The sequence below is a fragment of the Mobula hypostoma genome, chromosome 1 (assembly GCF_963921235.1).
Source record: "Mobula hypostoma chromosome 1, sMobHyp1.1, whole genome shotgun sequence".
Taxonomy (NCBI): Eukaryota; Metazoa; Chordata; class Chondrichthyes; order Myliobatiformes; family Myliobatidae; genus Mobula; species Mobula hypostoma.
In genome coordinates, this window is record NC_086097.1 from 98,982,742 (window position 1) to 98,995,271 (window position 12,530).

The window sequence follows — 12,530 nt, forward strand, 5'->3', positions numbered from 1 at the left end:
GTTACACTACAGAACCCCACTGCATGCTGCGGCGTTCCCCGTTACACTGCAGAACGTGATCCCTGTTACACTACAGAACATTTTCCCCGTTACACTACAGAACCCCACTGCACGCTGCAGCGTTCCCCGTTACACTGCAGAACGTGTTCCCCGTTACACTACAGAACGTGTTCCCCGTTACACTACAGAACCCCACTGCACGATGCGGCGTTCCCCGTTACACTGCAGAACGTGTTCCCTGTTACACTACAGAACGTTTTCCCCGTTACACTACAGAACCCCACTGCACGCTGCAGCGTTCCCCGTTACACTGCAGAACGTGTTCCCCGTTACACTACAGAACTCCACTGCACGCTGCAGCGTTCCCCGTTACACTACAGAACCCCACTGCATGCTGCGGCGTTCCCCGTTACACTGCAGAACGTGTTCCCTGTTACACTACAGAACGTTTTCCCCGTTACACTACAGAACCCCACTGCACGCTGCAGCGTTCCCCGTTACACTGCAGAACGTGTTCCCCGTTACACTACAGAACGTGTTCCCCGTTACACTACAGAACCCCACTGCATGCTGCGGCGTTCCCCGTTACACTGCAGAACGTGTTCCCTGTTACACTACAGAACGTTTTCCCCGTTACACTACAGAACCCCACTGCACGCTGCAGCGTTCCCCGTTACACTGCAGAACGTGTTCCCTGTTACACTACAGAACGTTTTCCCCGTTACACTACAGAACCCCACTGCACGCTGCAGCGTTCCCCGTTATACACTACAGAACGTTTTCCCCGTAACACTACAGAACCCCACTGCACGCTGCGGCGTTCCCCGTTACACTACAGAACGTTTTCCCCGTTACACTACAGAACCCCACTGCACGCTGCAGCGTTCCCCGTTACACTACAGAACGTTTTCCCCATTACACTACAGAACCCCACTGCACGCTGCGGCGTTCCCCGTTACACTGCAGAACGTGTTCCCTGTTACACTACAGAACGTTTTCCCCGTTACACTACAGAACCCCACTGCACGCTGCAGCGTTCCCCGTTACACTGCAGAACGTGTTCCCCGTTACACTACAGAACTCCACTGCACGCTGCAGCGTTCCCCGTTACACTACAGAACCCCACTGCATGCTGCGGCGTTCCCCGTTACACTGCAGAACGTGATCCCTGTTACACTACAGAACATTTTCCCCGTTACACTACAGAACCCCACTGCACGTTGCAGCGTTCCCCGTTACACTGCAGAACGTGTTCCCCGTTACACTACAGAACGTGTTCCCCGTTACACTACAGAACCCCACTGCATGCTGCGGCGTTCCCCGTTACACTGCAGAACGTGTTCCCTGTTACACTACAGAACGTTTTCCCCGTTACACTACAGAACCCCACTGCACGCTGCGGCGTTCCCCGTTACACTGCAGAACGTGTTCCCTGTTACACTACAGAACGTTTTCCCCGTTACACTACAGAACCCCACTGCACGCTGCAGCGTTCCCCGTTACACTGCAGAACGTGTTCCCCGTTACACTACAGAACGTGTTCCCCGTTACACTACAGAACCCCACTGCATGCTGCGGCGTTCCCCGTTACACTGCAGAACGTGTTCCCTGTTACACTACAGAACGTTTTCCCCGTTACACTACAGAACCCCACTGCACGCTGCAGCGTTCCCCGTTACACTGCAGAACGTGTTCCCCGTTACACTACAGAACGTTTTCCCCGTTACACTACAGAACCCCACTGCATGCTGCGGCGTTCCCCGTTACACTGCAGAACGTGTTCCCTGTTACACTACAGAACGTTTTCCCCGTTACACTACAGAACCCCACTGCACGCTGCAGCGTTCCCCGTTACACTGCAGAACGTGTTCTCTGTTACACTACAGAACGTTTTCCCCGTTACACTACAGAACCCCACTGCATGCTGCAGCGTTCCCCGTTACACTACAGAACGTTTTCCCCGTAACACTACAGAACCCCACTGCACGCTGCGGCGTTCCCCGTTACACTACAGAACGTTTTCCCCGTTACACTACAGAACCCCACTGCACGCTGCAGCGTTCCCCGTTACACTACAGAACGTTTTCCCCGTTACACTACAGAACCCCACTGCACGCTGCGGCGTTCCCCGTTACACTGCAGAACGTGTTCCCTGTTACACTACAGAACGTTTTCCCCGTTACACTACAGAACCCCACTGCACGCTGCAGCGTTCCCCGTTACACTGCAGAACGTGTTCCCCGTTACACTACAGAACCCACTGCACGCTGCGGTGCTCCCCATTACACTGCAGAACCCCACTGCACGCTGCGGTGCTCCCCGTTACACTACAGAACGCCACTGCGCACTGCGGCATTCCCCGTTACACCACAGAACCGATCTTTCCTATTCTCTTTACTTACCCTGCAGAGCAGTGGTAAAAGGCCTGATTAAAGTTTTGTTTTGTTTAGGGCAGCTTGGTGGAGTGGTGATTGGCACAACGCTACTACACAACAGCGGCCTGGGTTCAATTCCCACCGCCGGCTGACAGGAGTTTGAACGTTCTCCCTGTGACCGCGAGGGTTTCTTCGGGGAGCTCCCGTTTCCTCCCATGTTCCAAAGACGTACAGGTTAGTCACACGGGTGTAACTGGGTAGTGCGAGCTCGTTGGGTCGCAAAAGGCTGTTACTGTGCTGATCTTGAAACAAGTAATATAAATAGCTGAGACAAAGGAGACCACGGATACTGAAGAAACTCAGAGAGTCGAGCAGCATCTGTGGGGGGGGGGAGGAATTGTGTGCAGATGGAGGTGGGGATAACACAGAGATGATAACTGCAATGAGCTGAATGAAGGGACTACACTTTCAAATCCTTGGATCTAGTCGAGACTATACTGTATCTGGGGTGAGGCACAGGGAATACAATGGATCAGAAGGATAGAGATGGATAGCTCCCACATGATCCGAAGATGGTTTGCTATGTTTTGGGCTCCTCTTGCTTGCTGTGGCGGGGGGGTAAATAGCTGTAGGGTCCTACCTGTCAGGATGGTTCATGCTGGTCAGATTATTCCCCATTTCCTTCAGTTTGAACATTATGGATTTGTAGCTGACCAGGTCCACGTCTGTATTTTCCAGCTTCTTCAGCAGCATCTGAGTAGTGCTCTCGTCCTTCCCGTAGTCTGTGCTCTCCAGCTGTGGTCTCTTCTCTTCCATCCATAACTCAGCCTCCAGCAGCTGTGGTGGGCAGAGAACACCGAGAATGTATACCCATCGCCCAAACATCGGCCTGCAGACAGAGCGATCTACTTTCCCCATGGCTCTGATCACCATTCACTTCCCCTGTGACTGTTACCACACTCCAAATGAGGCCTAACCAAATGTTTTATGCAACTGAAACATTATTTCCCGACGTTTATGCTCAAACACTCTGACCTTCCCTTCACTTGACCGGGTATTGATTATAAAACTTGAGGAGTCATGTTGCAGTTGCAAAAACTTTGATTAGGCCACATTCGGAGTTTTGCACACAGTTCTGGTTACTCCATTACAGGAAGGAAGTTGAGGCTTTGGAGAGGGTGCAGGAGAGGTTCACCAGGATGTTACCTCCATTAGAGTGTTTTAGTATCAGGAAAGGTTGGACAAACTTGAATTGTTTTCTCTGGAGCATCAGAGGGGTGATCTAATAACAGCTGATGAAATTATGAGAGGGGTAGATAGGGTAGATTGTCTTTTTTCCCAGGGTGTCCCAGAGATAACTACCTTAGCTTTAAGGTGAGAAGGGGAAATTTTAAAGGAGATTTAAGAGGCAAGTATTTCAGTCAGAGAGTTGTAGAGAGCTGGAATGCACTGCCAGTGGAGGCAGTGAAAGTAGATATAATAGTAATATTTCAGGCACATTTAGAACAGTCAAAAATAGAGGAAATCAGACCGCAAGTGGACTGGCATTGTGACTTGCACAGACATTGTTGGCTAAGGGGCACATTCCTGTAATATTCTATCAAGGAAACTCGGAGTTTGGCAGTGTGTGGGTCAGATCCATATCTGGCTGAGGGTATGCGCAAACCCAACAACTAGTACAAGCTGATTGAGGACATATCCTTCAAATGCTTGGAACAGGTCAACATTGTGTCTGGAGTGGGAAGTGACAGTGAGGCACAAGGAACTCAGTAGATCAGAAGGGCAGAAATGGGCCATTTCCATCACCATTGCTGACGAGCTGATTGGATCACTGATGTCACATGGTCACAACCTAATGCCATGTCAGTGGATAGTGGCAAGATTACTCAGCTGATTATTATTGATATCAATTTGTTTGTCTGGAGAGAGCGGGAGTGTGTTTCTCTCTGACATGTGAACGCTCACCTCAGAGAGGAAGAGTTGTGCTGCATACGCCTCATTCAGCAACTTGCTTCTCTTCTCCGCTTCCTCTTTCAGTGTCTCCACAGCATCCTTCAACTCCCACAGCCTCTTTGAAATCTCTCGCGAGGCAAAATGCCCGCTCTTTGCAAGATTCTGTCCTGTTTCCAGCACGTCGTTGATCAGGGAGTCATGGCAGCTGATCTCACTCTGCAGAGCCTAGTTAGCGGAGGAGATTCCAGCAAAGCTGTTACTTCTTAAACAAGAAATTAGTAAGTGAACAACTCCATCCAAACAGAAGAATCATGTCATTCACATTCTCAGGTATCCTAAAGCTCTACAAAGTAAATAACTTATATCTGACCTAAAGCCACTGCTCAAAGGTTGCTAAACACAGCAGGCAAACTATGGACATTGCACTGAGGAATATGGCAGGATAATCTGCTTTAATCATGTTAGTTAGATGCTAGCAAACTTGGAAGGCACTGAGCTTAAATATTATAAGTCCACAAGACTATAAGACCATAAGAAATAGAAGTAGAAGTAGGCCATTTGGCCCATCGAGTTTGCTCTGCTATTTCATCATGGCTGATCCATTTCCCTCTCAGCACCAGTCTCCTGCCTTCTCCCCATATCCCTTCATATCTCGACTAATCAAGAATCTATCAACCTCTGCCTTAAATATATCCAATGACTTGGCCTCCACAGCCCCTTTGGCAATGAATGCCACAGATTCATCACTCTCTGACTAAAGAAATCCCTCCTCGTCTCCATTCTAAATCCTTCTACTCTGAGGCTGTGCCCTCTGGTCCTAGACTCCTCCACCGTAGTAAACATCCACTCTATCTATGCCTATGGATTACATAAGAAAGGCAAGATTGGAGTGAGGAGTCACAGATTTTTAAGCTTCAACAGAACACCAGCACAAGCCGCATCCAACATCGGGACACTGCCAGCCAGGTCACAGTCTGTTCTCAGGACTCACACCGCCAGGTTCAGGAGCAGTTACTGCCTCTCAATCATCAGGGTCTTGAACCAAAAGGAGTAACTTCATTCAACTTCATTTACCCCACCAAAGAGCTAAATACCGGAGGTGAGGTGAGAGCGAGTAGCATTTGACTGAGTATGGCATCAAGGTGCCCTCGCTAAAATAGAGTCCATGGGAATTAGGGGAAAGCCCTCCGCTGGTTGGAATCATACCTGACACAAAGGTGGTTGGAGGTCAGTCATCTCATCCTCAGGACATCACTGCAGGAGTTCCTCAGGGAAGTGTCCTAGGACCAATCATCTTCAGCTGCTTCATCAATGACCTTCCTTCCGTCATAAGGACAGAAATGGGGATGTTCGCAGAAAACTGCACAATGTTCTGCACCATTTGTGACTCCTCAGATAGTGAAGCAGTTCTTTCCCAAATGCAGCAGGTCCTGGACAATATCCAGGCTTGGGCTGACAATTGGCAAGTAACATTTCAGCCACACAAGTGTCAAGCACTGACCATCTCCAACAAGAGAGGCTCTAACCATCGTCCCTTGACATTCAGTGGCATCACCGTCACTGAATCCCCTACAATCAACATCCTGGGGGTTACCATTGACAGGAAACAGAACTGGTCTAGCCATATAAACACCATGGCTACCAGACCAGACCAAAGGCTAGGAATCCTGTGGCATGTAACTCACCTCCTGACTCCCCAAAGCCTGTCCACCATCTACAAGGCTCAGGTCAGGAGTGTAATGGAATACTCGCCACTCACCTGGATGAGTGCAGCTCCATCTACACTCAGGATGCTTGACACCCTTCAGCACAAGGCAGCCCACTTGATTGGTACCCCTTCCACAAGCATCCAATCCCTCCACCATCAATGAACAGTTGCAGCAGTGTGAACTATCTACAAGATGCACTGCAACAACACACCAAAGTTCCTAAGGCAGCACCTTCCAGACCCACAACCACTGCCATCTAGAAAGACAAGTACAGCAGATACCTGGGAACACCACCACTTGGAAATCCACCTCCAAGGCACTCACCATCCTGACTTGGAAACATATCGCATTCCTTCATTTTGTCACTGGGTCAAAATCATGGAATCCCCTCCCTAACTGTTAGTGTACCTACACCTCAGGGGCTGCAGCCCTTCAAGAAGGCAGCTCATCACCACCTTCTGAAGGACAACTAGGGATGGGCAATAAATGCCGGCTTAGCTGCTGACGCCCACATCCCGTGAATGAATAAGCAAAAAAAATATTCTCACAATCTATGGACTCACTTTTAAGGACTCTTCATTGCATGTTCTCGATATTTATTGCTTATTTATTTATTATTACTATTTCTTATTTTTGTATTTGCACAGTTTGTTGTCTTTTGCATACTGATTGAACACCTAAGTTGGTGTGGTCTTCCATTTTGGTCTTTCCATTCCTATTATGGTTATTATTCTATCATGGATTTATTGAGTATGCCCACAAGAAAATGAATCTCAGGGTACTTTATGGTGACATATATGAACTTCGATAATAAATCTACCTTGAACTTTGAAGTTGTATAGGCTATTATACAATAACTCTTGGTGCCAGCATGGAGTTATATAGCACAAAAACAGGCACTTCTGACCAACTTGTCCATGTCAGCCAAATACTGACCTGAGCTCATCCCATTTGCTCTGTTTCTAAACCTGCATGGGTGGTTTAGAGACTAAACCTGTCAGGTAACGTAACTCAATACATAAAATGTACATAATTCACAACCGCCAACATTGAGTTGGAGTTTCACTTTAAGACGCTGGTCTGACATAATTAAGTAAGGCTTTTTAGCACACATTGTGTTCAGGATTTTGGTGTTCAATAAATGAGTTGTGACGGCTTTTCTGAAACAAAAGGTCTCCGCCGTTAAATTGTGAAAATTTACAAACCTTACCTACCCGTATATCTCCATAATGCATTTTAAATGTTGTAATAGTGCTGTTTCTACAGTTTGCTTTTGGAAATTAATCCATATACCCATCAACCTCCATGTGGAACACATATCCCTCAGGCCCCTTTTAAATGTTTCCCCTATCTCCTAAGACATTTGCTCTCAACTTTTTGAATCTATCTACTTCCAGTGTTAGAAACCTACAGTATGTCCCCTAGTATTAGACACATACAGTATGTCCCTAGTGTTAGAAACCTGCAGTATGTCCCCAGTGTTAGAAACCTACAGTATGTCACCTAGTGTTAGAAACCTACAGTATGTTCCTAGTGTTAGAAACCTACAGGATGCCCCCTAGTGTTAGAAACATACAGTATGTCCCTAGTGTTAGAAACATACAGTATGTCCCTTAGTGTTAGAAATCTACAGTATGTTCCTAGTGTTAGAAACATACAGTATGTCCCTAGTGTTAGAAACCTACAGAATGTCCCTAGTGTTAGAAAACTACAGTATGTTCCTACTGTTAGAAACCTACAGGATGCCCCCTAGTGTTAGAAACATACAGTATGTCCCTAGTGTTAGAAACCTACAGTATGTTCCTAGTGTTAGAAACATACAGTATGTCCCCTAGTGTTAGAAACATACAGTATGTCCCTAGTGTTAGAAACCTACAGTATGTTCCCAGTGTTAGAAACCTACAGGATGCCCCCTAGTGTTAGAAACATACAGTATGTCCCTAGTGTTAGAAACATACAGTATGTCCCTTAGTGTTAGAAACATACAGTATGTCCCCTAGTGTTAGAAACATACAGTATGTCCCTAGTGTTAGAAACATACAGTATGTCCCTTAGTGTTAGAAATCTACAGTATGTTCCCAGTGTTAGAAACCTACAGTATGTCCCTGGTGTTAGAAACATACAGTATGTCCCTAGTGTTAGAAACATACAGTATGTCCCCTAGTGTTAGAAACCTACAGTATGTCCCCTAGTGTTGGAATCCTACAGTATGTCCCCGGTGTTAGAAACCTACAGTATGTCCCCTAGTGTTAGAAACATACAGTATGTCCCTAGTGTGAGAAACATACAGTATGTCCCCGGTGTTAGAAACCTACAGTATGTCCCTGGTGTTAGAAATCTACAGTATGTCTCCTTTGTTAGAAACCTACAGTGTGTCCCCTAGTGTTAGAAACCTACAGTATGTCCCCTAGTGTTGGAATCCTACAGTATGTCCCCGGTGTTAGAAACCTACAGTATGTCCCCTAGTGTTAGAAACATACAGTATGTCCCTAGTGTGAGAAACATACAGTATGTCCCCGGTGTTAGAAACCTACAGTATGTGCCTGGTGTTAGAAATCTACAGTATGTCTCCTTTGTTAGAAACATACAGTATGTCCCCTAGTGTTAGAAACCTACAGTATGTCCCTAGTGTTAGAAACCTACAGTATGTTCCTAGTGTTAGAAACCTACAGGATGCCCCCTAGTGTTAGAAACATACAGTATGTCCCTAGTGTTAGAAACATACAGTATGTCCCCGGTATTAGAAACCTACAGTATGTCCCTAGTGTTAGAAACATACAGTATGTCCCCTAGTGTTAGAAACTTACAGTCTGTTCCTATTGTTAGAAACATACAGTATGTCCCCTAGTGTTAGAAACATACAGTATGTCCCCGGTGTTAGAAACCTACAGTATGTTCTCGGTGTTAGAAACATACAGTATGTCCCTAGGATTAGAAACATAAAGTATGTCCCTGGTGTTAGAAATCTACAGTATGTCTCCTTTGTTAGAAACCTACAGTATGCCCCTAGTGTTAGAAACCTACAGTATGTCCCTAGTGTTAGAAACCTACAGTATGTGCCTTAGTGTTAGAAACCTACAGTATGTCCCCGGTGTTAGAAACCTACAGTCTGTTCCTAGTGTTAGAAACATACAGTATGTCCCCTAGTGTTAGAAACATACAGTATGTCCCCGGTGTTAGAAACCTACAGTACGTCCCTAGTGTTAGAAACCTACAGCATGTCCCTAGTGTTAGAAACCTACAGAATGTTCCTAGTGTTAGAAACCTACAGGATGCCCCCTATTGTTAGAAACATACAGTATGTCCCCTAGTGTTAGAAACATACAATATGTCCCGAGTGTGAGAAACATACAGTATGTCCCCGGTGTTAGAAACCTACAGTATGTTCCCGGTGTTAGAAACATACAGTATGTCCCTAGTGTTAGAAACATACAGTATGTCCCTAGTGTTAGAAACCTACAGTATGTCCCCTAATGTTAGAAACCTACGGGATGTCCCTAGTGTTAGAAACATACAGTATGTCTCCTAGTGTTAGAAACCTACGGGATGTCCCTAGTGTTAGAAACCTACTGCATGTCCCTAGTGTTAGAAACCTACGGGATGTCCCTAGTGTTAGAAACCTACAGAATGTTCCTAGTGTTAGAAACCTACAGGATGCCTCCTATTGTTAGAAACATACAGTATGTCCCCTAGTGTTAGAAACATACAGTATGTCCCTAGTGTGAGAAACCTACAGTATGTCCCCTAATGTTAGAAACCTACGGGATGTCCCTAGTGTTAGAAACATACAGTATGTCTCCTAGTGTTAGAAACCTACGGGATGTCCCTAGTGTTAGAAACCTACAGCATGTCCCTAGTGTTAGAAACCTACGGGATGTCCCTAGTGTTAGAAACCTACAGAATGTTCCTAGTGTTAGAAACCTGCAGGATGCTTCCTATTGTTAGAAACATACAGTATGTCCCCTAGTGCTAGAAACATACAGTATGTCCCTAGTGTGAGAAACATACAGTATGTCCCCGGTGTTAGAAACCTACAGTATGTTCCCGGTGTTAGAAACATACAGTATGTCCCTAGTGTTAGAAACCTACAGTATGTCCCCTAATGTTAGAAACCTACGGGATGTCCCTAGTGTTAGAAACATACAGTATGTCCCCTAGTGTTAGAAACCTACGGGATGTCCCTAGTGTTAGAAACCTACAGCATGTCCCTAGTGTTAGAAACCTACGGGATGTCCCTAGTGTTAGAAACCTACAGCATGTCCCTAGTGTTAGAAACCTACAGAATGTTCCTAGTGTTAGAAACCTACAGGATGCCCCCTATTGTTAGAAACATACAGTATGTCCCCTAGTGTTAGAAACATACAGTATGTCCCTAGTGTGAGAAACATACAGTATGTCCCCGGTGTTAGAAACCTACAGTATGTTCCCAGTGTTAGAAACATACAGTATGTCCCCGGTGTTAGAAACCTACAGTATGTCCCCTAGTGTTAGAAACCTACAGTATGCCCCCAGTGTTAGAAACCTACAGTATGTCCCTAGTGTTAGAAACCTACAGTATGTCCCCGGTGTTGGAATCCTACAGTATGTCCCTGGTGTTAGAAACCTACAGTATGTCCCTAGTGTTAGAAACCTACAGTATGTCCCCTAGTGTTAGAAACCTACGGGATGTCCCTAGTGTTAGAAACATACAGTATGTCCCCTAGTGTTAGAAACTTACAGTCTGTTCCTATTGTTAGAAACATACTGTATGTCCCCGGTGTTAGAAACCTACAGTATGTTCTCGGTGTTAGAAACATACAGTATGTCCCTAGGTTTAGAAACATACAGTATGTCCCCGGTGTTAGAAACCTACAGTATGTTCCCGGTGTTAGAAACATACAGTATGTCCCTAGTGTTAGAAACCTACAGTATGTCCCCTAGTGTTAGAAACCTACAGGATGCCCCCTATTGTTAGAAACATACAGTATGTCCCCTAGTGTTAGAAACATACAGTATGTCCCTAGTGTGAGAAACATACAGTATGTCCCCGGTGTTAGAAACCTACAGTATGTTCCCGGTGTTAGAAACATACAGTATATCCCTAGTGTTACAAACCTACAGTATGTCCCTAGTGTTAGAAACCTACAGTATGTTCCCTGTGTTAGAAACATACAGTATGTCCCTAGTGTTAGAAAACTACAGTATGTCCCCTAGTGTTAGAAACCTACAGTATGCCCCCAGTGTTAGAAACCTACAGTATGTCCCTAGTGTTAGAAACCTACAGTATGTCCCCGGTGTTGGAATCCTACAGTATGTCCCTGGTGTTAGAAACCTACAGTGTGTCCCTAGTGATAGAAACCTACAGTATGTCCCCTAGTGTTAGAAACCTACGGGATGTCCCTAGTGTTAGAAACCTACAGCATGTCCCTAGTGTTAGAAACCTACAGCATGTCCCTAGTGTTAGAAACCTACAGAATGTTCCTAGTGTTAGAAACCTACAGGATGCCTCCTATTGTTAGAAACATACAGTATGTCCCCTAGTGTTAGAAACCTACAGTATGTCCCTAGTGTTAGAAACATACAGTATGTCCCCTAGTGTTAGAAACCTACGGGATGTCCCTAGTGTTAGAAACCTACAGCATGTCCCTAGTGTTAGAAACCTACAGAATGTTCCTAGTGTTAGAAACCTACAGGATGCCCCCTATTGTTAGAAACATACAGTATGTCCCCTAGTGTTAGGAACATACAGTATGTCCCTAGTGTGAGAAACATACAGTATGTCCCCAGTGTGAGAAACATACAGTATGTACCCTAGTGTTAGAAACCTACAGTATGTCCCCTATGTTAGAAACCTACGGGATGTCCCTAGTGTTAGAAACTACAGTATGTCCCCTAGTGTTAGAAACCTACGGGATGTCCCTAGTGTTAGAAACTACAAAATGTCCTATGTTAGAAACCTACAGTATGTCCCTAGTGTTAGAAACCTACAGGATGCCCCCTATTGTTCGAAACATACAGTATGTTCCCGGTGTTAGAAACATACATTATGTCCCTAGTGTTAGAAACCTACAGTATGTCCCCTAGTGTTAGAAACATACAGTATGTCCCCTAGTGTTAGAAACCTACAGTATGTCCCCGGTGTTAGAAACATACAGTATGTCCCTAGTGTTAGAAACCTACAGTATGTCCCCTAGTGTTAGAAACCTACAGCATGTCCTTAGTGTTAGAAACCTACGGGATGTCCCTAGTGTTAGAAACATACAGTATGTCCCTAGTGTTAGAAACCTACAGTATGTCCCCTAGTGTTAGAAACATACAGTATGTCCCCTAGTGTTAGAAACCTACAGTATGCCCCCAGTGTTAGAAACCTACAGTATGTCCCTAGTGTTAGAAACCTACAGGATGCCCCCTATTGTTCGAAACATACAGTATGTCCCCTAGTGTTAGAAACATCTCAGTAGAAAGATGTCCTAGTGTTAGAAACATACAGTATGTCCCCTAGTGTTAGAAACCT

At 45.5% G+C, this 12,530-nt stretch overlaps 1 protein-coding gene across 1 annotated transcript in view; it reads right to left on the reverse strand.

Moving 5' to 3' along the window:
* The window catches only part of sptbn5 (spectrin, beta, non-erythrocytic 5), a 309,201-nt gene that overhangs the window by 54,350 nt on the left and 242,321 nt on the right, over nucleotides 1-12,530 (reverse strand). Inside the window, exons 55-56 of the mRNA XM_063053435.1 lie at nucleotides 4,341-4,553; nucleotides 3,016-3,212 (exon numbers count right to left, since the gene is read on the reverse strand). Of these exons, the coding sequence (XP_062909505.1) occupies nucleotides 3,016-3,212; nucleotides 4,341-4,553 (410 nt within the window). The remainder of the gene's footprint in view (nucleotides 1-3,015; nucleotides 3,213-4,340; nucleotides 4,554-12,530) is intronic.